We start from the raw sequence: 27728 nt of genomic DNA on the forward strand, positions 1-27728 counted from the left end.
ATGCCTGCTGATAATTCATGAAATGTGCTGGGTGAATATTTTCTTTTACATCCACATTCCATTGTTCTTTTCAGCTCTTATCCACCTGACGTAATTTAACTGCTCACTGACAAGCATATCATTTTAAAAGCAGAAATTTTACAGCTAAAAAAAACAAACAAAAAAACCCCCCAAAACATAGCATAAGACGTCCCCAGGACAAGGACTGAAAATAAATAAATTAATGAATTAATTAATTAATTTTAAGAAAAAAAAGGTCTACGCTCATCTGGATCACATATATTTCCCTAGCAAAAGTAATTTCAGGAAGACACACACACACACACACACACACACACACACACACACACACACACAGCAATTATGCCATACATAAGCCCACTGTCCAATCCACGCAATGTATATTAAAAACTAAACATACCAAATTCCAAAATTTCTACCAGTTGAGTATATTTTCCTTTTTTCCGTTTAATGCAATGGACAAATATTTCTATTTTACAGAGTTCTTTTTTAAAATACAGCACTTATAAAAAATCCAATTCACACAAAGCAAAGATAAAATTCTTTAAGTGCAAAGGCACTTCTGGAATAAAAGGACTGAAGTGGATGTGAACAGTTATTGTATATCCGGCTTCCCGCCGCAATACCAACACAGCAATGTCACTGCATGATTCAATAACCTGCTTCTGAAAAGAACACTGTCTTCCTCTGAGAAAAAAAGAAAAAATATATATATATTTATATATATATATACTTCATATAAAATAGCATTAAGCATTATTATTATACATATTCTTGCCAAAACTGCTACAGTCTTTATGTTTCAAGTAGAGGAAATAATTTAAATCTTAAAGAAAATAATATATCATCTTTAAATTGTAGATACTTTTTTTCCTTACTAATTTGTACAGCTTCGGAAAGATGAAGATGAAAAGGCTTTAGGTTGCATTGTCCGCTGTTGGAGTCTTGTATGGTTGAAAATGTAGATGACACATTTTGATATTATTATTATTATATTTCTTTTTTTTTATGATAAAGAGATCATAAAAGAGTGTGTGGGATAGCTTTTACAGCTGACTCATTGCAGTGTGTTTCTCCAGAACCTCAAGGTAGTCCGGTTCTGTTTTCAGCTTCGCAGGGAGCAGCTGTTCAGCTTGCTTTCTTGGCGTTCCATACAAGACAGTTTTGTTCAGGCGTTCCCGGTTGGGCCGCCCTGCAGCCTCGTATGGTGGTGCTAATGGCCTTTTGGGCAGAGTGCAAAAGCTGTAGCCAAAGGGAGCAGTGATGGGCAGCTCTCTTACCCTCTCTGCTACATTCTGGTAGAGCAGTTCAGGTTCACAGCTGCCATGCTGGGGATTCTCATCCACACGTTCCAAAGTGCTTATTGTGTAGGTGGGACTACGGCCAAACTCTTCCCTTTTGGGCTCGGATGCTCCAAAACTCAGGTCTTTCAAGTTGCGATAGTAGGCTACATGCTCATTTTCCTTCTGCACATAAATGGGGTTTGGACACATCTGGCCAACAGCAGCAGGGATGTAATTGTAGACATGGCCCTCTCTTTTACCTGTGCTTTGCTCTGTGTCATAATGGCCATAATGCGCTTGGAAAGAGCTCAGGTCTAGGCTGTTGGCAGCTGCAGTAGTTGGGACACTCTCCACTGCCTTGCGCCGCTTGAGCACAAAGACAAAGATCCCAGCCCCAAAACACACCGAGAGAATGAACACAACAAGCAGGCCCAAAATGAGTACAGACAACGGTACTTCCGGGTGTGTTTCAGGCTGTGTTTCTTCTGTCGTGGTCATGATAGAGGAAGGAGTGACTTCAGTGCTTATGCTGATAATGGTTGGTGCCTTGGTGGCTGGTGCTGGAGTCTCGTCATTCTCGGAGCAGATCGCATCATTGCGTAGTGACCGCAGGAGGCGACCTGCATGCTTCGAGGGAGAGTCACATGTGATCTCATTGACGACTACGCTGGTGCTGGAGAGCTCCATCCAGTTCTTGAGTGGCACAATACCACATGTGCACTCCCATGGATTCTCCTGGAGATCAATCTGGACAAATGCCGAGAGCTGGTCAAGCACCCCGCTCACTGGCAGATGTGAGAAGTGATTGTTCCTGAGATTGAGCCTTGTTAGCATCGTGCCCCCAAACACATTGTCAGGGAGGGACCTCAGCAGGTTGTTGTTAAGGAAGAGAAGCTGCAGGTTGTGCAATGAGTTGAACGTGTTTGGCAAAATGTCCTTGATAATGTTGTACTCCAGATAGAGGTACTGCAAGCTCTGTAGCCCAGAGAACAAGGCTTGCGATAAACTTTCAATATAGTTGCCATTGAGGTAAAGCCTGCGCAAATTGGTCAGATTCTCAAAGGCCCCATCTTGAATAATAGCGATTCTGTTGTTCCCCAGGTGGAGAAGTTCCAGGGTACTATATTCTGTCAGATCAGCCCTGTATATGATCTGCAAATGGTTTCCAGTTAAATGGAGCTTCTTTGGATATGACGGTTTGGGTTGCAAATCAGAGATGTTGTGAAGCTTCCTCTCTTGGCAGTTAACGTTCAGTCCACTGTCCGGGCTTTGGGATGTGCACACACAGACACTCGGACATGTCATAGGTACAGGAGACCTTGTCTGATAAACCATAATTGGGCCAAATACATGCTTGTCCCTACCAGAAGTAACACGTGGAGTAGGGCGGCTCCTCATCCTGGGAGGGCGGGATGCCTTAGGTGCCCTAGTTGGCCCAAAATGTGTGCGTGATGTAGGTACTGGGATGCGATGCTGGGGATCAGGAGGTGGTGGCTGCATGGCACGCGGAGTGGAGTCACCCGCAGTACGCCTAGGGCAAAGGTCCTGCTTTATGAGCTGTGTAACATCTTTGCCATGCAAACGAAATGGTGTCTCACATACCACATCGCCTACAAACACGGCAATGGTATCCAACCAGGCCTTGAGTGGCACAAGGTCACACGTACAGTTCCAGGGGTTCTCCTCGAGCTGTATCTCCATAATGCCACCTATGTGCTCCAAGACACCAGCAAACGGTAACGTCTTCAGCCGGTTTCCTCTCAAATCCAAATGCGTCAGCATCACGAAGCGGAATATATTGTTCGGCAGAGAGAGCAAAAGGTTATCGTTGAGTATGAGAACTTTGAGCTTGTTCAGCTTATTGAATGCACCTGCCTCGATGGCACTTATGTAATTGTAGTCAGCCTGCAAATACTCTAAACTTTCTAAGCCAAAAAAGGTGTCTTCTTTGATAATCTCCAGATTGTTATTGTTCAAATGGAGGCGTTTGAGGTTTTTGAGGCCACTGAACGCCCCGGTTTTAATCTCCTGCAGCCCGTTATTGCCCAAATGGAGAGATGTGACATTACCGTAATTGACGAACTCGTTGGGGTTGAGTCTCGTGAGAAAGTTCCCGTTGAGGAAAAGCTGGCTGATTTTATTCTGCGGCGGATGAAACGAACTCACACTCGTAAATCCTTTGTTCTCGCAGTTGATGTTTAACGCGTTCTCCTTCTCCTCACATGGACAGCGGCTCTTACAAATGTCCTTCGAAGTTTTGCGGCTCTCCGTCCGCGAGGAGAAGCCGGTGACTGTCAAAACGCTCAGCAGCAAGACGTTGTTCAACATTTTCCCCCCCTGATTTTGAGAATTAACCCCAGAATTCCTGGCATTAACCAGAAACTAAAAGTGGAGATCCGGGTGAAAGCATGCAGACATGCCGGATAAAGATGATGTGAAGCAGTCAGACGGTGAGAGGGGTGCGCTTGGGCGCACGGCTCTCCATCCGCCCTGCTCAAATCCCAAAAGGCGGCGCATCCATCACCGCGCACGGCTGTGCTCAGTGATCACTTCAAAAAAAAAAAAAAAATCCCAACAAAGAATCATAATTTCTACCGTCCACAACTATGCAATTCCAGATTTGGGACTTGACCATTCCTTGTAGTGTGATCTCCAGAATATCCGAGGCATTGCCGTGCTCACCGAGCCCCGCCGATTGCGCACTCACTCGGCTTCTACCTCCATCGGATCGGACGGAGCTGCATTCTGTTCCAAGTCAAACACAAATCAAAGAAAACTAACTTTGCGCCTGCCACAGTGCACAAGATGAGGATGAACTTGCCTTTGAGCCTTTGAGAGAAAGAGAAACAGGGATGGGGAAGAACATATCATGGAATAATGTAAAGGTCCGGAGTGATGAGAGGTTGGAACAGTGTCTGCTTCTGCTCCTTCACTCCTACTGAGAATAGCAGAGAGTGTGTGTGTGTGTGTGTGTGTGTGTGGTTGAATTTTCGTCTCTGCGTCCTCCCACATCGAAGCACTGGAATTTTAGACGTCACCGGGCGCGCACGCACGGGCGCGCGCATACACACACACACACACACACACACACACACCAAAGCCTCTAGTGCTGTAAACTAAATGTATAGCGATTAATAATTATTAGAGTAGTATACTGGTCATTTTCAGCACTGGTCATCTAAAATAATGTTAAAATTACTGAATATTATTTCTCTGTGTTCACAAACCGAACCATGTGTAGGTTCAGGATTATGTGTTTCGTTCATTCATTCGTTTGGTGGATTAACGGGTTTAAAAGAATTTGGGCTTTGTCCATAAACTGCTCTGTGCGCATTGCGCCACTAGGAGGTGGAATGAGCATCTCAAACAAAGATAGAGCAGCTCAAACATTCAGCTTCTCAAACATTCAGCAAAGCTCCATGTCCTGCTCCTTCTCTCCTAAGCAGCCGAAGCTCTTCTGCAGTTTTGTTAAATTAGAGCAGCACTCTGCTATTTTGAGAAGGGGGAAAAAAGTCAGCACAATTATGAACTGACAGTAAATTACTCATTACTCACAACAGGGATAAAACACAGCCAGTGGTGTCATTCCTAAACCTTGATTCCACAAGGAATCAGGGCATCAGATGATGGTGAATTGCTACTTTACTACTCATTATGGGGCATCATTAGCAGGCAGTATGCTGGGGCCGTGGTTAGCACTGTCACCTCACAGCAAGAAGGTTCTGGGTTCGAGCCCGGCAGCTGATGGGGGCCTTTCTGTGTAGAGTTTGCATGTTCTCCCTGTGTTTGTGTGGGTTTCCTCCAACAGTCCAAAGATATGCAGTTAAGCTAATTGGCTCCTCAAAATTGCCCATAGGCATGAATGGTTGTTTCCCAAGATGAGAAATGGGAGGGTTGTGGCAGGAAGGTGTAAACTATACTCTGATTAACATGACATGTGGATCATTAGGGTCCACATGGGCCCTGACCCAGCAACAGTGCTGGACAAGGGGGAAGAAAAAGATGGAGTATCAGTTATACAGCTTTGCTTGTGGGTTGTTTGTTCATTTATTTATGGTTCTAACAGATGTATTTTATTATTATAATCAGACAACAGCTGGGTTTCCATTGCAGTTCTTCACAAAATAGAAGCAATGTTTGAAAATTTTCAACAAAGCACAACTGACAATTTATGATATCTGTTATCTGTGTTTATTCATTTGTCTGTGTTTCTACTGAGTGATGTTATGCAATTAAGGCTGGGTTGTCTTGTCTCACGACAGTTTCTCATACAGGAGCTTTTACAGAGCAAACTTTTTTCTTTTTCTTTTTTTTTTAGAAAGATCGTGTTTCTGGCGGCACGGTGGTGTAGTGGTTAGCGCTGTCGCCTCACAGCAAGAAGGTCCTGGGTTCGAGCCCCATGGCCGGCGAGGGCCTTTCTGTGCGGAGTTTGCATGTTCTCCCCGTGTCCGCGTGGGTTTCCTCCGGGTGCTCCGGTTTCCCCCACAGTCCAAAGACATGCAGGTTAGGTTAACTGGTGACTCTAAATTGACCGTGAGTGTGAATGGTTGTCTGTGTCTATGTGTCAGCCCTGTGATGACCTGGCGACTTGTCCAGGGTGTACCCCGCCTTTCGCCCATAGTCAGCTGGGATAGGCTCCAGCTTGCCTGCGACCCTGTAGAAGGATAAAGCAGCTAGAGATAATGAGATGAGATGAGATTGTGTTTCCATTTGAAGTTCATGCCATGTCATGTGACTTAAATGCAAAAAAAGTGTTTTCATGTCAGTTTTGCAAAATATTGCTTTATCGAATCATCTGAATAATAATAATAATAATAATAATAAATTTAAAAGCCCACCTCGTCCAAGGGTAAAAACTTTCTTGAGGTTTTATTTATTTGAGTTTTTTTTTCTCAGTTCACATATTTCCTGGTTAATGGAAACAGGGTTAATATGAACAGAGAATCACTAATGCAGTGATGAGCATTGAAAATTGTTGTTATAAACCTGTTTTCGAAATACTTAAGCATTTTATGGACACACAACCTTGTGCTGAATGTTTGATTTATCTACAATCAAAAGAAAATTATTAACTGCATTCCAGTTGGAAAGTAAATGATTTTGACACCCACACTGTGTACAGTATAACGAGAATAATATATTAAGGAGCAAAGGAAAAAAAAAACATGTCAGGTCAGGGTGTGCTGTTTGTCGTTAAATAATCAATGATGGGGTGTGTAATGCAACTAGATACCATCCTGAAGTTAAATATTTTCCTGTAAGTGTATTATTATTATTATTATTATTATTATTATTATTACTTGTGTGTTGATTCATTGATAGTTACATTTAATATTATGGAACATCAGAAAAACAAGCTTATTTTTTTATTTACAAAATACTTCATAAAGTAGCATTTAGTTAAATATTGTTACAATTATTATTACTGTTTTGAAGCATGCATGATTTATCAGCAAGCACTGTTGCTCCATTAAAAATAAAAAAATAAATAAAAAAATGCTATACAATTCAATGCACCTCATAAAAACCTGTAATGGAAACACAAGGATGAAAGGCGATTTAAAGTTTCTCTACCTATATCACCACTATGCACTTGTTTTCAATTAACCTGCATCCAATTTCATAGCAATCCCCAGATGCTGAGTCGAAGTTGTTTTTCTCTTTCTCTTGCCAGCTTTCGAACCAATAACTCCTACACAGGGTCAGAAAGTGAGACAAGCCATTTGCTCCTTTTATGAACATATCACCAAGCTATGCTACAGCCCTCAATGGATACTGATTCCCTCTCGGACTGAAACAATGTGCCGCATGGTCATAACTCGTCGAGAATGGAGGAGCCGTGGCCTGATGGATCGCTCCATCCGGCCCTTCAGAAGTGCTGACCTGAACATCAGTCGATCCCGATGGCTTCTCTATAGTGAGCACAGAGGGCAAATGATGAATGCACAACTGTGACCCATCAATTCAAGAGCCTGGAGTCATACAGTACATCTACCCTGGACTTCAGAGAGCTCTGTCACTTTTGTGTCCTTTTTTCCTCCCAGATGATATGTCCTTTTTTCTCCAGATGATGTGGCTCAGTTCAGAAGAGTGTTATCATTGTTAAGGGTACAGGAAAGCAGATTTGATATGATTTCCATGCCCAGATCTCATATAATGCAGGAAATATACGAAGTAAACCATTTTCTTGATAATTCTGGGGCAATCCTATCTCAGTTGAATGTGTATGTGTGTGAGAGTCGGGCAACACAACACAACAAGGCATGCTGTAAAACAATGTGGTGGTGTGATGCAGAGTTACTGTGAAGCAGAGTTAATGTTACCACCAATATATTTATTAATAGATAGATAGATAGATAGATAGATAGATAGATAGATAGATAGATAGATAGATAGATAGATAGATAGATAGTCTTTTATTCATTTTATACCTCAGCAAATTTGCCAATGAACTTTTTTGGGTTAATTAAAGAATGACTGCATACTGAATACTGGATTACATTATATTGATGCTTAATTAATTACCACAGATGTAATTAGTTGCACTTGTCATATCATAGCAGCTATAAACAGTCATTCCATCAGCATCTATTCTTCTTTTCTCTCTGGACAAACCATCACTTGAAGCTCAATCCAGGCAAGACAGAGGTAATCTACATTCCTTGAACATCATAATCTCCCTGGGGGACATCTCTGGGTCACCTTCACCCAGTGCAAAGAACCAAGGGGTTGTGTTTGATGACAAACTCTCTTCCTCAGTGAACACTGCTGCAGTGACCCAGATGTGTATATTCCTCCTCGACAACATCCAAAAGATTTGCCCTTTTCTTAACACTTTACTCAGCTCCTGGTCCAAGCAATGATCCTCTCCTGCTTGGACTCCTGCAACTCTCTCCTTGCTGGTCTTCCAGCTTCTGCCATCAGACCCCTTCAGCTTATCCAGAGTGCTGCAGCTCATCTTGTCTACAACCTCCCTCGTTCTTCCCTTGTCAAGCTTCAAGTCATCTCATCTCATCTCATCTCATCTCATTATCTCTAGCCGCTTTATCCTGTTCTACAGGGTCGCAGGCAAGCTGGAGCCTATCCCAGCTGACTACGGGCGAAAGGCGGGGTACACCCTGGACAAGTCGCCAGGTCATCACAGGGCTGACACATAGACACAGACAACCATTCACACTCACATTCACACCTACGATCAATTTAGAGTCACCAGTTAACCTAACCTGCATGTCTTTGGACTGTGGGGGAAACCGGAGCACCCGGAGGAAACCCACGCGGACACGGGGAGAACATGCAAACTCTGCACAGAAAGGCCCTCACCGGCCACAGGGCTCGAACCCAGACCTTCTTGCTGTGAGGCGACAGCGCTAACCACTACACCACCATGCCGCCCAGCTTCAAGTCAAGTCAAGTTTATTTTTATAGCATTTTTAACAATAGACATTGTCGCAAAGCAGCTTTATAGAATTGAAATGACTTTAGACATGAGCTAATTTTATCCCTAATCTATCCCCAGTGAGCAAGCCTGTGGCGACGGTGGTGAGGAAAAACTCCCTCAGACGACATGAGGAAGAAACCTCGAGAGGAACCAGACTCAAAAGGGAACCCATCATAATTTGGGTGATAACAGACAACGTGATTATAACATTAACAGTTTTAACATGAATTCAGTTTCGTTGATGTTATAACTCTTCATTGATGGAAACTTGAATGCAAAACTGTTCATTACAACTGCAGTCCTACAGTTAGCATGTCAACTGTAGTCCTCAGCCATAAAAGCATTACTGTAAGTGTCCAGAGCATCTTCCAAGTGCGACTTTCAAATGTACATATGGGGCCGTCCTCCACAGGAGCAATGTGATGAGACTCCAACCAGACATAGGGCATCAGCATGTCTGTCACCTCTCTGCTTGCTGACCTGCACTGGCTACCTGTCACAGCTCACACACACAAACTTAAGACATTGGTGCTAGCTTACCAAGCTGTCAAGGGGTTATGGCCAGTATACCTCTAGAGTCTGATCTACCCCCACATGCCACCCAGATCCCTATGCTCTGCTACTACTGGTCGCCTGGCCCCTCCTCCTCTCCGCTCCTGCCCAGCCTGCTCAAGACTGCTGTCTGTCCTGGCTCCCCATTGGTAGAATTACCTTCCCATTGAGGTCAGAACTGCCAACACCCTGACCACCTTCAAGCGCAGACTGAAGACTCCCCTTTTTCCCTGCCCACTGTGTAACTGTGTTTCAGTCTAGACCAACCCAGGCTGTGTACTGTCTAGCCTGGGATTAGCTGTTTGAGTTCTCTATTTAGTTGTACTTTGTATGGTTGGTTAGTTTCCTTGGCTGTTTGAGGATTAATACATCAACAGAATATTATACTAAGTATTACTGTCACTTGTTCAGTTGGTACTAGAACTTTCTTCTCTAGAAGTTCAACACTTGTGTACCTGACTTTTGCACTTATTGTGTGTTGCTCTGGATGAGATCATCTGCTAAATGTTATGCAATGTAATGTTATGATTATTATGATTATTATTATTAAATTCATTTATGCATTTATTTTTCAGTTCATCACAGTGAAACATGGTATCAATCAGTCCACATTCACACCATTGAAAGAGGGAAATAACTTTAAAACATGCATACCATATTTATTTTTATATATAATATATAATAAATATATAATATTTATTTATTTTATAACAAGATTTTAGAACATTCTTTCATTACAACCAAGAGTTTAGATTCTAAAATAAAGACAAATTCCAAGAGCAGATAAAAACAAAATAATTATAAGGCATTCAAATCATAAGTCTTGGATCATTTCATTATAAAATAATATAAGCAGACAGAAACCACTGTATTATCTGGTTGCTGATTAGACCCAAACATAGATTTCAATAATTTTTAATTAAATTAATAACAAGTCTAATAGTCTCAAAAAGACTGTGTGTTTGTGTGTGTGTGTGTGGTCACCATGAAAGAGCCTATGGCAGCTCAGCTAGAAGTTAATTCAAAATTAGTCTTTGACATCTTCATGTCTCAGTGAAAGCTATCTCCTAGTGTATGTGTTTTGTTTCCCAGCCTGTACTGTACATGACTTCCTGGAAGAACTCCCAGGAGGAACCACAAGGTTTAAGGAAAGTTATGCTTGAAAATATACATCCACTGCCCCTAGCAAGGATTTCTGTTCCACTGTTTGTCCCATGAAGATAACAAAGGCCTGTGAGCAGAAATGTTCCTCTCCTCGGTCAGTCATACGTCCTCCTATGGGTACAGCCAACAAACCTGTGCCTGTTTGAGGTATTTCACGACATTCGTTCCAACCTGCAAGACAAGGACAAGCACAATAAAGAATACGGATGGATCCAAAGTTAAAACATCCATCCATCTATCCATTATCTGTAGCCACTTATCCTGTTCTACAGGGTCACAGGCAAGCTGGAGCCTATCCCAGCTGACGATGGGTGAGAGGCGGGGTACACCTTGGACAAGTCGCCAGATCATCACAGGGCTGACACAGAGACAAACAACCATTCACACATTCACATCTACGGTCAATTTAGAGACATCAATTAGCCTAACCTACATGTCTTTGGACTGTGGGGGAAACCGGAGCACACAGAGGAAACCCACACAGACATGGGGAGAACATGCAAATTCCACACAGAAAGGCCCCCATCGGCCACTGGGCTCGAACACAGAACCTTCTTGCCATGAGACGACAGTGCTAACCACTACACCACCGTGCCACCATTATTATTATTATTATTATTATTATTATTATATGTAACCATTTAACACTTGCCATTTAGTTGGCACTTGGTAATCCTACAACAAAAGATGAGTAGCCTTACTCTATTCATTTAACAGGAGTTTTTTTTTTTTTTAATCAAAGTAACCACAACAACAACAACAACAATTTTCCACACTTGCTTTCAAGTGTACGCAGGACCACATGTGTCATGGAAATAATAATAATAAGGCATTTAATTAATTAATAACTAACTGTGCAATAAAATCAGAAAGCTTGTTACATCCGTGCAAAATTAATACATGACTAATTTTCATTGTGTTACCTTGTTTACCAGCACAAGAACCAAAATATCACAGAAAGTCTCGGTGGACAGGCTAAAAGGAGAAGATAAATAAAAAATAGAAATAACAAATAGCTAATTGGAAAAGAAAAAGTAACTGGAACTGTGTGCTTATTGGGTGTTGTTTGTTTGTTTGTTTGTTTGTTTGTTTGTTTTTTGGTAAATCACAATTTAATTTGAACTATTTATTAATGTGTTAATAGTGTGCTTATTTAATTATTTCCTTATAATTCCTCATTTTATAGCACAATTAGTTATTAATTAATGAAATGCTTTATTACTATTTCCATGACACCTGTGGTCCTCCATATAAGCACCTGAGTTTGCTGTATTAGGTGCTAGGCTAATTTTAGCTGCCTCTTTTCTGGAACTAGCTAGTGGGCATGTTCCCTGAGAAAAATTTGGAAAAAAAGATCGTGTAAAATGGTCAAATCTCCTGCATTCTGAGGGCCAAATTTGAAGAAAATTGATCTGGAAATCAGAACAACATACTTCACATAATGCTGGTTCTCATCTCACCTTGATGCTTTGGTGCTGGATGACCTGATGACCGAGCTGCCTTGAACTTCTTTTCATAAAAAACTTTTTTTTTTCCTTTGGAGTTTTCATTGTTTGCGATTACCAGAGTGTGTTCATCATAGAGACAAGCAAATGACTGACAATAGACACCCACTTTATAATTATCACAGAGTAACAAGAAGACTCTGACTGCGGAAGAGCTTTGCAACAGTAACTGGTTTAGACAACATGAGGTCATCTGAGTGCAGACTCAGGGAATGGATGGCAAATAACCAATCCCACCATAACAAGGCTGTCCCCAAACCCAGTGATGATCTTCCCAATGGAACTTCCCTCTGCAGGAAAGACTGGGTCACATTAAATAGTGCGAGAGACAAGGTTGTCAAAACAAGAGACAACCTTCTGAAGTGGGGACTCACCACAAGCGCTGCATGCCCCTGTGGAGAACCTGTCCAAACCATGGGTCACGTACTCCGAGGATGCCCACTGGGCCCAAGCTGCTCCGACCAAAACCTTTTGGAAGCTTACGAAACTGCCCTAGTGGGGATACAGTGGTGGCGCGATAAGATATGATGATGACCAGAGTGTGTGTGGTTTTTACAAATACTGGTGCGATTTGTTTGCAATATACAGTGGTGATTGAAAGTTTGTGAACCCTTTAGAATTTTCTATATTTCTGCATAAATATGACCTAAAACATCATCAGATTTTCACACAAGTCCTAAAAGTAGATAAAGAGAACCCAGTTAAACAAATGAGACAAAAATATTATACTCTGTCTTTTATTTATTGAGGAAAATGATCCAATATTACATATCAGTGAGTGGCAAAAGTATGTGAACCTCTAGGATTAGCAGTTAATTTGAAGGTGAAATTAGAGTCAGGTGTTTTCAATCAATGGGATGACAATCAGGTATGAGTGGGCACCCTGTTTGATTTAAAGAACAGGGCTCTATCAAAGTATGATCTTCACAACACGTTTGTGGAAGTGTATCATGGCACGAACAAAGGACATTTCTGAGGACCTCAGAAAAAGCGTTGTTGATGCTCATCAGGCTGGAAAAGGTTACAAAACCATCTCTAAAGAGTTTGGACTCCACCAATCCACAGTCAGACAGATTGTGTACAAATGGAGGAAATTCAAGACCATTGTTACTCTCCCTAGGAGTGGTCGACCAACAAAGATCACTTCAAGAGCAAGGCGTGTAATAGTCAGTGAGGTCACAAAGGACCCCAGGGTAACTTCTAAGCAACTGAAGGCCTCTCTCAAATTGACTATATGTTAATGTCCATGAGCCCACCATCAGGAGAACACTGAACAACAATGGTGTGCGTGGCAGGGTTGCAGGGAGAAAGCCACTGCTCTCCAAATGAACATTGCTGCTTGTCTGCAGCTTGTTAAAGGGCATGTGGACAAGCCAGAAGGCTATTGGAAAAAGGTTTTGTGGATGGATGAGACCAAAATAGAACTTTTTGCTTTAAATGAGAAGTGTTATGTTTGAAGAAAGGAAAACACTGCATTCCAGCATAAGAACCTTATCCCATCTATGAAACATGGTGTTGGTAGTATCATGGTTTGGACCTGTTTTGCTGCATCTGGGCCAGGATGACTTGCTATCATTGATGGAACAATGAATTCTGAATTATACCAGCGAATTCTAAAGGAAAATATCAGGACATCTGTCCATGAACTGAATCTCAAGAGAAGGTGGGTCATGCAGCAAGACAACGACCCAAAGCACACAAGTCGTTCTACCAAAGAATGGTTAAAGAAGAATAAAGTTAATGTTTTGGAATGGCCAAGTCAAAGTCCTGACCTTAATCCAATCGAAATGTTGTGGAAGGACCTGAAGCGAGCAGTTCATATGAGGAAACCCACCAACATCCCAGAGTTGAAGCTATTCTGTACGGAGGAATGGGCTAAAATTCCTCCAAGCCAGTATGCAGGACTGATCAACAGTTACTGCAAATGTTTAGTTGCAGTTACTGCTGCACAAGGGGGTCACACCAGGTACTGAAAGCAAAGGTTCACATACTTTTGCCACTCACAGATATGTAATATTGGATCATTTTTGTCAATAAATAAATGACCAAGGATAATATTTTTGTTTCATTTGTTTAACTGTGTTTCCTTTATCTACTTTTAGGTCTTGTGTGAAAATCTGATGATGTTTTAGGTCATATTTATGCAGAAATATAGAAAATTCTATAACCCCAATTCCAAAAAAGTTGGGACAAAGTACAAATTGTAAATAAAAATGGAATGCAATGATGTGGAAGTTTCAAAATTCCATATTTTATTCAGAATAGAACACAGATGACATATCAAATGTTTAAACTGAGAAAATGTATCATTTAAAGAGAAAAATTAGGTGATTTTAAATTTCATGACAACAACACATCTCAAAAAAGTTGGGACAAGGCCATGTTTACCACTGTGAGACATCCCCTTTTCTCTTTACAACAGTCTGTAAACGTCTGTGGACTGAGGAGACAAGTTGCTCAAGTTTAGGGATAGGAATGTTAACCCATTCTTGTCTAATGTAGGATTCTAGTTGCTCAACTGTCTTAGGTCTTTTTTGTCGTATCTTCTGTTTTATGATGCGCCAAATGTTTTCTATGGGTGAAAGATCTGGAATGCAGGCTGGCCAGTTCAGTACCCGGACCCTTCTTCTACGCAGCCATGATGTTGTAATTGATGCAGTATGTGGTTTGGCATTGTCATGTTGGAAAATGCAAGGTCTTCCCTGAAAGAGACATCGTCTGGATGGGAGCATATGTTGCTCTAGAACCTGGATATACCTTTCAGCATTGATGGTGTCTTTCCAGATGTGTAAGCTGCCCATGCCACATGCACTAATGCAACCCCATACCATCAGAGATGCAGGCTTCTGAACTGAGCTCTGATAACAACTTGGGTTGTCCTTCTCCTCTTTAGTCCAAATGACACGGCGTCCCTGATTTCCATAAAGAACTTCAAATTTTGATTCGTCTGACCACAGAACATTTTTCCACTTTGCCACAGTCCATTTTAAATGAGCCTTGGCCCAGAGATGTCTGCGCTTCTGGATTGTGTTTAGATACGGCTTCTTCTTTGAACTACAGAGTTTTAGCTGGCAACGGCGGATGGCACGGTGAATTGTGTTCACAGATAATGTTCTCTGGAAATATTCCTGAGCCCATTTTGTGATTTCCAATACAGAAGCATGCCTGTATGTGATGCAGTGCCGTCTAAGGGCCCAAAGATCACAGGCACCCAGTATGGTTTTCCGGCCTTGACCCTCACGCACAGAGATTTTTCCAGTTTCTCTGAATCTTTTGATGATATTATGCACTGTAGATGATGATATGTTCAAACTCTTGGCAATTTTACACTGTTGAACTCCTTTCTGATATTGCTCCACTATTTGTCGGTGCAGAATTACGGGGATTGGTGATCCTCTTCCCATCTTTACTTCTGAGAGCCGCTGCCACTCCAAGATGCTCTTTTTATACCCAGTCATGTTAATGACCTCTTGCCAATTGACCTAATGAGTTGCAATTTGGTCCTCCAGCTGTTCCTTTTTTGTACCTTTAACTTTTCCAGCCTCTTATTGCCCCTGTCCCAACTTTTTTGAGATGTGTTGCTGTCATGAAATTTCAAATGAGCCAATATTTGGCATGAAATTTCAAAATGTCTCACTTTCAACATTTGATATGTTGTCTATGTTCTATTGTGAATACAATATCAGTTTTTGAGATTTGTAAATTATTGCATTCCGTTTTTATTTACAATTTGTACTTTGTCCCAACTTTTTTGGAATCGAGGTTGTAAAGGGTTCACAAACTTTCAAGCACCACTGTATGACATGACCTCCTTGCCAATTCTCTAGAACTGTAATGAGAACCAGGGGAGTGGCACGATCAAGAGATACAATTTATATTCAACATCATCTAGAACATCGCACCATTCCATTGTCTCTCGGCTTCACTTAATCTAACTATTTGATGCTATATACTTGTATCCCCTGTGCCAAAAACAGCTGATGTGACATCAGAAGAGCAAATCCAACAGTGTTCACTGATTATTTTGTCATGCAGTAGTTTTTTTTTAATTAAAAGTGGTAGGTTGTATTCACCTGACAAAAGCAGTCGATTACCATGTGAATTGGTAGAGTTGGCAAGTATGTGTTCAGTAGATGACAACCTTGGGATTATCTAAGTGAAAGATGACAGCTTACTGGAAATCAGTTATCATTTCATTTTTGCTGCCTATCTAGCAGGCGAGTTTGTACAAGCGCAGTGTAATATTACAGACCTCAGTCTTTGAAACGGTGGTTTACCCTCATGCAGGTGGTCATGTTCTGAGGTAAAAAGACCGTTTGTTGAAAAAAATAGTGCTATTAACTGTAGTATGACCCAGTGACTACATTGTTTTGACCCAACAGATGGGTAGCATCACTCAGCGGTTGGGTAAGATTATAAGTCACATTCTATTATTTTTAGCGTCACATTATATTATTTTTATTTTATTTTTATCTTTTTAATTGTTTCAACCATCAGTAAAACAGACATGAACAACAAACATGGGAATTCCACTATTCCAAGCATTTTAGGGTATAATATCTGACCTGTGAATCAAACACTAAATAGACTGATCTGGAATAACATGACACTTAAAAATAGGCTTTACATCAGGATAATACACTATTACCAGAAAATATTAAACACAGACACAATTATTTTAATTTAATATATATTTTTAAGTTGTCCATAAAATATAATAACTACATTTTAAATGACACATTTCCTGGTTACACAGTTATACTTTATGACTATAAAGGATGCAGTTATAGAAGCAAGTTATTTATAATCATGTTGTCTGTTGTCACCCAAATGAGGATGGGTTCCCTTTTGAGTCTGTTTCCTCTTGAAGATTCTTCCTCATGTTGTCTGAGGAAGATTTTCCTCACCACCATTGCCACAGGCTTGCTCCTCAGGGATAGATTAGGGATAAAATTACCGTAGCTCATGTTTAAAGCCTTTAATTTTCTGTAAAGCTGCTTTGCGACAAGGTCTGTTGTTAAAATAGCTATAAAAATAAACTTGACATTGCTTGACTTGACCTGACTATTACAGCATTTAACAAGTTTTAAGTTACTTAGCTCTGTTCAAGGATAAATGATATCAAACATAAACGTTAGCATACTGACAGTGTTAATGAACATTAGCTAATGTGAGCTATCAATACAATTGGCTAGCAAGCTGCAGTAATAGCTATCAATCAGCAATCATGATCTTTGGGAAGGGTCTCTGGGTTGAATTTGAATTTAAACAAACAAACAAACAAACAAACAAACAAACAAACAAATAAATAAGCTTGAAAGTAGATACAAACCTTTCTTTTAGTCCAAAGTCGGCGTGCTTACCAAGGTATGTTGAAAACCAATGCAGATTATGGGTAGACGATGGTTAAATCTGATGGAGAAGGGGATAGGAACTGTCTTCAACCACTAACCCAGCAGATGGGTGACAGAAAACATTGCAGAATGAGTTAAAACAACCCTAACATGGTCAAATAGCCTCAACTCAGTGTTTAGGTTGGGTGGGGGACCAAAACCTACATTTATTTATTTATTTATTTATTTATTTAAGAGTGTAGGCAGATCTAGAAGTGGCCTTTTTTCCAATGTGGTCTTCCTCAGTGAATCCAATAGAGCATTCTAATAAACAGCTTGCTTTTTCTTCTTGCTCATGTCATGGAAAAAAAAAAAAAACTTCCAGTTAGCAGTATTATAGTATTAAAGCATGGATCACGTTTCGATATATTAGATATCACAGTAATTCAAGAACTTCCTAAACTGTAATAATGCCCACCTAAATTACAAAGGACTCTGGATATAAAATGAGTTATTGGCTTGGGGCCCTTTTACAATATTTTATTGTTACATGCCCTATAAAGCTACCAATAAAGACTAGTGAGCTTTAGAACATTTCACAGAAGCTTGCTCTGAGAATTTGGCTGTATAACATGAATAAAACATCCATATACAAGTGAATGCAATTCTAAGGAGAAGGAGCACAAATAGTCAATGATTTAGTACAGAGGATGAGGCTATAAACTTGTACAATATATTGGAAATTTTACTGAGCAACAGCACAAGAGCAGTGTCAATGGGAGGCTAAATTCACTGTTGAGTATTGTTTTTTAAGGGGTAATAAAATGGGGCAGCAACAATATTATTATTATTATTATTATTATTATTATTGGGGCGGCACGGTGGTGTAGTGGTTAGCGCTGTCGCCTCACAGCAAGAAGGTCCTGGGTTCGAGCCCCGGGGCCGGCGAGGGCCTTTCTGTGTGGAGTTTGCATGTTCTCCCCGTGTCCGCGTGGGTTTCCTCCGGGTGCTCCGGTTTCCCCCACAGTCCAAAGACATGCAGGTTAGGTTAACTGGTGACTCTAAATTGACCGTAGGTGTGAATGGTTGTCTGTGTCTATGTGTCAGCCCTGTGATGACCTGGCGACTTGTCCAGGGTGTACCCCGCCTTTCGCCCGTAGTCAGCTGGGATAGGCTCCAGCTTGCCTGCGACCCTGTAGAAGGATAAAGCGGCTAGAGATAATGAGATGAGATGAGATTATTATTATTATTATGGGCAGCATAACCATGTCTGCGTGGGTTTCCTCCAGGTGCTCTGGTTTCCCCCACAATTCAAAGACATGCATATGAAGTTTATCTTTGAGTGTTGAACATAACCACGAGTGAGTGAAGCTAATGAGTGAAAACATTTTCAACACGAGAAGATAAACTTCATATCATTGTGCTACCATGTAATGTTATTCATATTATATGGAAACATCCACAAAAAAGGCAATTTATTCAAAAGAATTTTAATTTTGAATCGGTTCGCCATTTGACAACGCACATCTCATCAGTGGGAAAACACCGGGAGTGACGTCATCGGAGTGAAATATCAGAAATTATTATACATACAGGACTCTTTTTCGATGGAATAAAAACATGTATTCTATTCCCTTCTAGTCAGTTTCTTTCATTTGTTTCGATAGCATGCAATATTGTTAGCATATTGCTTATCCTACGGGTATTACTTTACTCAACCCAATGGATAATTAGCATGCAAAATTGTTATGATATTGCATGTTGTCAAGAAAACATGATGTCACATGTTGGAGCACAAATATCCAACAAGAAAGTTTTCTGTTGTACATGCGCATGCGCTGGGAAAGAGAAAGACGCACTGAACACCCAAAAGGCTACCAAAACTTCATTAGATATTCTTCATGCATATTTGCAAGAGAAAAACATATCAACGGACATCAAAATACTGGAAAAGAGATGGAGATGTAAAACTTCTGCCCTAGTGAATGGCTGTGACAGTTTGTAAACAAACATGGCTGTGAAGTTTGCTTCATTAAAAGTGGAAGATTTTGAGAGAATTTTGGCTGTCAGGTTGCTCCATTGTGTGTAGTTGTCAATGTAGATTTTAAAAGTAACTAAGTAAATTACACGGGGAAAATAACGATAATATTCTGCTTGACTGCACTAGCATTGGCCTGCGCTAGCATTCGCCTTTGCTAGAAGGTAACTGGACTGCCACACTAACAGCACCAAGTCATGGGTAAGCTTGTGTTGGCCTTCGAGGATGCTGATATAAAGAGAGTGTGTATGTATCATAATAATAATAATAATAATAATAATAATAATGGCTGGCTTTTTTTCATGGTCTACCAGATATATTCCATTCAGCTACTCGTCTTCTACTCGTTCAGTATCATGCTAGCTGAATTGAATATGATATACCATTCAAAGCCAGCCAATATTATTTAAATATGCCACTCACATCCATAATGTATTTAGTTTGAAAAATGTGAGTTTTTCAACACAAGAAGATAAACTTCATATCTTCACGCCAACATGTGATGTTCTCTTTATTATATCAACACATTCACAAACAAAAAGTACCCAAGTTTATCAAAACAATTCATTGATTTCCTCACGAGTGATATACAGGGAAAAATGTCATGGTTTTGGTTCTCTATGTCCCGGATGTAGCTCATATGAAAAATATGAGTGGTGTATTTCCCAGTAAAACACTCATTTCCATATAATATAACTCTTTGGAACATGCTGTTTTTGGAAAATACCCAAGTTTATGTTGGTACACTTCATGTCATGTCTACCCCATGATTCCTTATTTATCATGTGTTTTATTCCTTATATGACCAACATGTAGTGTTTTAAATGGTATCAACAGAGTCCAAATGAACCGAATCTGAAATACTGACGAGGATTGATGAGTTGATTGTCTATAGATTATCTACTAAACATCAACTGCCAAAAACTTGATGATCCAAATGAAGAAAGTGAAAGAAAGAAATTTATAGTCGAAAGATTGTCAAGTTTATTTTTATAGCACTTTTAACAATAGACATTGTCGAAAAAGCAGCTTTACAGAATTTTAATGACTTTAAACATGAGCTAATTTTATCCCTAATCTATCTCCAATGAGCAAGCCTGTGCCGACGGTGGTGAGGAAAAAAACCCTCAGACGACATGAGGAAGAAACTTTGAGAGGAACCAGACTCAAAAGGGAACCCATCCTCATTTGAGTGATAACAGACAACATGATAACATTTTTAACAGTTTTAAAATAAAGTCTGTTTTGTTGATGTTATAAACTGTTCATTGATGGAAACTTGGGTGCAAAACTGTTCATGACAACTGCAGTCCTAACGTTAGCAAGTCAACTGTAGTCCTCAGCCATAAAAGCATTACTGTAAGTGTCCAGAGCATCTTCCAAGTGCAACTTTCAACTGTCCATATGGGGCTGTCCTCCACAGGGGGGATGTGATGAGACTCCAACCAGACATAGGACATCAGGATGGATCAGGCAGGTCTGAGGAGCAGAAAAGGTCAGCATCTCGATCTCAGGATTGACATGTAACTCAGAGGGACAGACAGAGTGGGGAGGAGGGGGAGGGGAGAAAGAGAGTCTATTGATTATTTACTAAACAACATCAATAACAAAGCACTGGCATTTATATTAGTCAGGTAATTGATGAAAGTCACCTGACAGATTTTTAATCTATAGATGTTACATTACAGGTACAACCCCGATTCCAAAAAGTTGAGACAAAGTACAAATTGTACAACCCTGATTCCAAAAAAGTTGGGACAAAGTACAAATTGTAAATAAAAATGGAATGCAATGATGTGAAGTTTTAAAATTCCATATTTTATTCAGAATAGAACATAGATGACATATCAAATGTTTAAACTGAGAAAATGTATCATTTAAAGAGAAAAATTAGGTGATTTTAAATTTCATGACAACAACACATCTCAAAAAAGTTGGGACAAGGCCATGTTTACCACTGTGAGACATCCCCTTTTCTCTTTACAACAGTCTGTAAATGTCTGGGGACTGAGGAGACAAGTTGCTCAAGTTTAGGGATAGGAATGTTAACCCATTCTTGTCTAATGTAGGATTCTAGTTGCTCAACTGTCTTAGGTCTTTTTTGTCGTATCTTCCATTTTATGATGCACCAAATGTTTTCTATGGGTGAAAGATCTGGACTGCAGGCTGGCCAGTTCAGTACCCGGACCCTTCTTCTACGCAGCCATGATGCTGTAATTGATGCAGTATGTTGTTTGGCATTGTCATGTTGGAAAATGCAAGGTCTTCCCTGAAAGAGACATCGTCTGGATGGGAGCATATGTTACTCTCGAACCTGGATATACCTTTCAGCATTGATGGTGTCTTTCCAGATGTGTAAGCTGCCCATGCCACACGCACTAATGCAACCCCATACCATCAGAGATGCAGGCTTCTGAACTGAGCGCTGATAACAACTTGGGTCGTCCTTCTCCTCTTTAGTCCGAATGACATGGCGTCCCTGATTTCCATAAAGAACTTCAAATTTTGATTCGTCTGACCACAGAACAGTTTTCCACTTTGCCACAGTCCATTTTAAATGAGGCTTGGCCCAGAGAAGACGTCTGCGCTTCTGGATCGTGTTTAGATATGGCTTCTTCTTTGAACTATCGAGTTTTAGCTGGCAACGGCGGATGGCACGGTGAATTGTGTTCACAGATAATGTTCTCTGGAAATATTCTTGAGCCCATTTTGTGATTTCCAATACAGAAGCATGCCTGTATGTGATGCAGTGCCGTCTAAGGGCCCGAAGCTCATGGGCACCCAGTATGGTTTTCTGGCCTTGACCCTTACGCACAGAGATTCTTCCAGATTCTCTGAATCTTTTGATGATATTATGCACTGTAGATGATGATATGTTCAAACTCTTTGCAATTTTACACTGCCGAACTCCTTTCTGATATTGCTCCACTATTTGTCGGCGCAGAATTAGGGGGATTGGTGTTCCTCTTCCCATCTTTACTTCTGAGAGCCGCTGCCACTCCAAGATGCTCTTTTTATACCCAGTCATGTTAATGACCTATTGCCAATTGACCTAATGAGTTGCAGTTTGGTCCTCCAGCTGTTCCTTTTTTGTACCTTTAACTTTTCCAGCCTCTTATTGCCCCGTCCCAACTTTTTGGAGATGTGTTGCTGTCATGAAATTTCAAATGAGACAATATTTGGCATGAAATTTCAAAATGTCTCACTTTCAACATTTGACATATTGTCTATGTTCTATTTTGAATACAATATCAGATTTTGAGATTTGTAAATTATTGCATTCCGTTTTTATTTACAATTTGTACTTTGTCCCAACTTTTTTGGAATCAGGGTTGTACTTAGCAGACAACCTTATCCAGAGCAAAGTACAATGTGCCTAGAGCAGCCCAGGGAGCATTTTGGGGGTTAGATGCCTTGCTCAAGGGTACTTCAGCCTTTTGGTACCAAAGCTGCTTCCCTAACCCTAAGGCTATGGCTTCCCTGAAGGTGCTAGGTGCTTTGTTGACAGTTTTCAGAGTCTCCACAGGAGACAATTCAGCTAAAATTTTACAAAAGGGATTGCTGGAAATGGTCAATATTATGACATCATCATTTAAAGACTGAAACTCTTGAAGAAACATCTCTCACTCACTCACTAACTATCCGTTTTGAGTCAGTTGACACGTCAGATGTGTGTATGACTAGCAGTCTTCAGCAGGGCTTGTCTCTGTGACAAGTATGAAGAACAGAGCTCAGCAACAGCCAATGGAAGTCTAACAGAAGATCAAATTCATCTGCTGTCATGCATAACAGATCATTAAATCCAGTACTATCATCCATCTACTTGTGTGGGAGCATGAGGGCAAAATGTATGCACAATAATAATAATAATCTCATCTCATTATCTCTAGCCGCTTTATCCTTCTACAGGGTCGCAGGCAAGCTGGAGCCTATCCCAGCTGACTACGGGCGAAAGGCGGGGTACACCCTGGACAAGTCGCCAGGTCATCACAGGGCTGACACATAGACACAGACAACCATTCACACTCACACCTACGGTCAATTTAGAGTCACCAGTTAACCTAACCTGCATGTCTTTGGACTGTGGGGGAAACCGGAGCGCCCGGAGGAAACCCACGCTGACACGGGGAGAACATTCAAACTCCACACAGAAAGGCCCTCGCTGGCCCCGGGGCTCGAACCCAGGACCTTCTTGCTGTGAGGCGACAGCGCTAACCACTACACCACCGTGCTGCCCAATAATAATAATAACAATAATAATGCTTTTATGGGAAATAATTTGGCATGTCAGAACAAAATAAAAACACTCAACTTTCTTCTTCTTCTTTGCATTAGTCCTGCAAGGGTGCAGGGTCTGCAGCTCAGCTCAGCTGTCTCCACTTACTCCTATCAAAGACATCCTCTGGTTTTGCTTTTGTGGACTTTAGGTCCTCCTGTATTGAGTCAGCCCATCTCTTTTTGGATCTTCCACGTGGCCGCTTGCCTGGGATGTCCAGTGCTGTTGCAGATTTAGCCACTGCTCCATCTGAGCTTCGCATGATATGGCCATACCATCAGAGGCGCCACTCTCTCATTTTTGCAGTGATTTGAACCACCTGCATTTTCCTACGGACTTCTGTATTTTCCACGTGGTCTAATAGAGAGTCCTTGAGACCAGCATAGCATTTTCATCTCCATGGCATGTAGACTTTGCTCATGTTTTACAGTGACTGGCCAACATTCATATAGTGCTACTGGGTGTACTACAGTCTTATATACTTTAGCCTTCAAATTGCTCAGCATCCTGCTGTCACAAAGTACACCTGTTACCTTTCACCATCTCAGCCAGGCAGCATTTACATGGGGTTTTGGCATCTTGGAGGGTAGCTCCATTCTTACAAAGACAGAACCCAGATATTTGAACTGGGTGACTTTGGGAAGATCCTGCCTATCAATGGTGATGCTGCCATCTGTGAACCAGCACAACCAGAGGTGGACAAAGTACCCAACTTCATTACTTAAGTCAAAGTACAGATACCACTGGCCACAGTGGCGCCGCCAGGCATATGGCCGTACGCACTAGGTGTACCTTGGGGAGAGAGAGATTTTTTTAAATTATAATTGTTACCCGAATGCTTTGGCAATGCAACATAATTTGAGAAAGAGAGAGAGAGAGAGAGAGAGACGTGTGTGTGCCAGCGCATTTATGTGCTTCAGGAGTGGGCGGGGTGTGCGTGACCAAGAAAGCTCATTGGTCAATGCAGATATACTTTTCTTGCACCACTGAGATTCTCTCCAGTTTTGAGAAACAGAGACAGACAATCATCAGTAGTCAGAGCTTGTGCGAGAATTTATTGAGAAGCGAGTCAAAAATGAGTAAACGAACCCTGAAACAAACGAGCTTGTTTCAGACTTTTACGAAAAAGTCCAAAAGCAGTGATCCAGGGGTGTCATCTGCTTGCCAGTCCTCTCCAGTATCAGCTAGTAACATGGCCCCGGCCTCTTCCACTCCTCCGCAACCTAGCAGCAGTACGCTGCAGCTGGATGCTAGCTCAGTTCCTTTGAGGGAATTGCCTTCATCTACCTCCGAGTTTGAAACTAACCATACATCCAGTGAATTTCATATAAGAACACCTACATCTCCCCCATGTCCCTTATGATCAGAAGTAGATGGTTGCTCCACCTTGCTGACAAATGAGCCATCAGATAGCTTTACTAATGAGCCACGAGTCAGCCCGCTATCACTGACATCAGATTTATCAGACATAGGTAAACTTCAACCAGATGCCTTAAAATGTGCACTGGACTCTGTAAAGCTCAATGTCCTACAGAACCGCTTCAAACCAGACAGAGGGTGGGTGGCTCCTTCTACTCTGATTTTCGGTAAACTCAGAAAAATACCTGAGGAGTTTTTCAACGAGTCTATGTACCCCACGTTGTGCTACAGTGTGTGTCAGGATAGCCTGTTCTGCATTGCATGCATTCTGTTCTCGTCTGGTGATTTAATCCTTAGGACTAAACCACTCCGAGACTGGAGCAATGCCAAAAAAATCGTTGCCAAACACATAGGCACACAAGCACACCAGAATGCCCAGTTGCGGGCTTCTGAATTTGTCCAAATATCTCATCTCATCTCATTATCTCTAGCCGCTTTATCCTTCTACAGGGTCGCAGGCAAGCTGGAGCCTATCCCAGCTGACTACGGGCGAAAGGCGGGGTACACCCTGGACAAGTCGCCAGGTCATCACAGGGCTGACACATAGACACAGACAACCATTCACACTCACATTCACACCTATGGTCAATTCAGAGTCACCAGTTAACCTAACCTGCATGTCTTTGGACTGTGGGGGAAACCGGAGCACCCGGAGGAAACCCACGCGGACACGGGGAGAACATGCAAACTCCACACAGAAAGGCCCTCGCCAGCCCCGGGGCTCGAACCCAGGACCTTCTTGCTGTGAGGCGACAGCGCTAACCACTACACCACCGTGCCGCCCTTGTCCAAATATGTACAGGAAAAAAAACTTTCCATTTGTTCAGTATTGGACCGCTCCCATCAAGAGACAGCAGAACACAACAGGCATGGCATTCAGGCTATCATTGACTTGGTCAGTACGTGTGGACAGCAAAATGTTGCTCTTAGGGGTCATACAGACGAGCGGAGTAATTTCCAAGCTTTTTTAAAGTACCGTGCTAAAGGTGACCCCACGTTAAAACAGTACCTGCAGCTGGCGCCTGCGAATGCCAATTATTGCGGCCATCAGATCCAGAATGAGATCATTGAACTCTGTGGCAAACAGATACAGAATGCTATTCTTCGTAAATGCCGGTCCGCTGAATGGTTTTCTGTGATCTTGGATGAAACAGCAGATGTGAGCAATACAGAACAGGTCTCAATTCTAGTTCATTATGTCCATCATGAGTTAGGGGGCTACTCAGTGAGGGAGGACTTTTTGTGTTTTGTTTCCACTGCTGACACCACAGGGGAGGCTTTAACTAAGGTGTTGCTGGACAAACTAACACAACTAAATCTGGACCCAAAGAATATGGTGGGGCAAGGCTATGACGGCACAGGCAACATCAGTGGCAAGGTGCGAGGTGTGCAGGCTCGAGTCAGACAGCTCTATCCTGCTGCCACTTACGTGCACTGCAGAAATCACGCTCTGAACCTGGCCATAGTGCATTCCACACGAATCCCACTTGTTCGCAACATACTTGATTCAGTCCAAGACATTGTGGCTTTTCTATCTGGTTCCCCCAAAAGGTTACAAATATTTTTAGGTGACCAAAGCGCTGAAAACCGACGTCTACAAAAATTCTCTGACACTCGCTGGTCCCAGCATGATGCATGCATCTCCACTGTCATTGAAAACTATGAGCACATATTTGTGACCCTTGGGAAGCTCCAGGTAGAGGGGGATGCTAAAAGCTGCGCTACGGCGACCGCCCTGTCCAGGTCAATGGAGTTGTTTGACTTGCTGCAATATCTCACGCCTCTTAGCAACAGCTTGCAAAATCCAGATTGTCATCTGCCAACAGCTGCAGCCAATGCAGCAGCGTTAGTAACGCTGCTACAACAAAAGCGAGACACGGCCTTTCCAAGACTGTGGGAGCAGGGTTGCGCTTTGGCAGATAAACTGGATGTAAATCCTATGATCCCCCGAATCGTCAGAATGCAGACTAAGCGTTCAAACACACCGGCAGCAACCCCAGAGGAGTACTGGCGACTAAATTTGTTTCTTCCATTTATTGACCATCTTATTACAGAAGTGACAGATCGCATCTGCCTTGCACTCCTGCGCCTCAATGCCCAGTATTTGCTGCCAGACAAACTCTCTGCCTTGTCCGACACTTTATGGCATGACATAAAGGAGGAGTACAAGGACTTAATGCCCAACGTCAATGCTGTAGACACCGAGATGGAACTGTGGAAACAGTTAAATGAGCTCAACCCGAAAAAGCATGACATTTGTCAAGTCCTCGAGACAACTGAAAATTTTTATCCAAACATTCACAGCATTCTTCAAGTCTTGCTGACAATGCCAGTCTCCACAGCCTCTGCCGAGCGTTCTTTCAGTACATTAAGACATCTCAAAACATACTTGCACAATACCATGAGTGATACAAGGCTCACTGGGCTTGCGCTCATGAACATTCATTTTGATATGGAGACTGACAGCGAAGAGATTATGAGGCAGTTCGACGCTACAGGTAGAAGACGAATTAACTTTAAATAGGCACAATTTTGCTCGGTGATTGGGTGCGCCTTTACCTAGCGCTTGGTGGCCTGGGGACAGGACTGCGCTTGTGGTGTAGGTCTGTGTGTACTCGTGCGTGCGGTAGTGCTGAGCAAGTTCACTAGATTCTAATCGAGGCTATAAAGAGTTTATTGTTTATTGTCGTGTGTAGTTC

At 41.7% G+C, this 27728-nt stretch overlaps 2 protein-coding genes across 2 annotated transcripts; one reads left to right on the plus strand and one right to left on the minus strand.

The window, feature by feature from the left end:
- Positions 1-912: 912 nt before the first annotated feature.
- Positions 913-3752, minus strand: slitrk2 (SLIT and NTRK-like family, member 2). The gene has a single exon (XM_060926860.1). It carries the CDS (start codon positions 3630-3632, stop codon positions 1068-1070), a length of 2565 nt encoding a protein of 854 aa, XP_060782843.1. The 5' UTR covers positions 3633-3752; the 3' UTR covers positions 913-1067.
- LOC132889860 (52 kDa repressor of the inhibitor of the protein kinase-like) lies at positions 3721-27553 on the plus strand. The gene is made up of 3 exons (XM_060926689.1): positions 3721-3754; positions 6979-7221; positions 25857-27553. Exons 1-3 carry the CDS (start codon positions 3721-3723, stop codon positions 27551-27553), a joined length of 1974 nt encoding a protein of 657 aa, XP_060782672.1.
- Positions 27554-27728: the final 175 nt, after the last annotated feature.

This window comes from Neoarius graeffei, chromosome 8 (assembly GCF_027579695.1).
Source record: "Neoarius graeffei isolate fNeoGra1 chromosome 8, fNeoGra1.pri, whole genome shotgun sequence".
NCBI lineage: Eukaryota > Metazoa > Chordata > Actinopteri > Siluriformes > Ariidae > Neoarius > Neoarius graeffei.

Excerpts from the sequence above, each read along its gene's own strand:
- slitrk2 (XM_060926860.1), bottom strand. The coding sequence starts at position 3,632 with ATGTTGAACAACGTCTTGCTGCTGAGCGTTTTGACAGTCACCGGCTTC.
- LOC132889860 (XM_060926689.1), top strand. The coding sequence starts at position 3,721 with ATGCCGGATAAAGATGATGTGAAGCAGTCAGACG. Across the intron at positions 3,755-6,978 it reads TGATGTGAAGCAGTCAGACG|CTTTCGAACCAATAACTCCT; the intron begins GTGAGAGGGGTG and ends TTCTCTTGCCAG. Across the intron at positions 7,222-25,856 it reads ATCCCGATGGCTTCTCTATA|TATTGGACCGCTCCCATCAA; the intron begins GTGAGCACAGAG and ends CCATTTGTTCAG.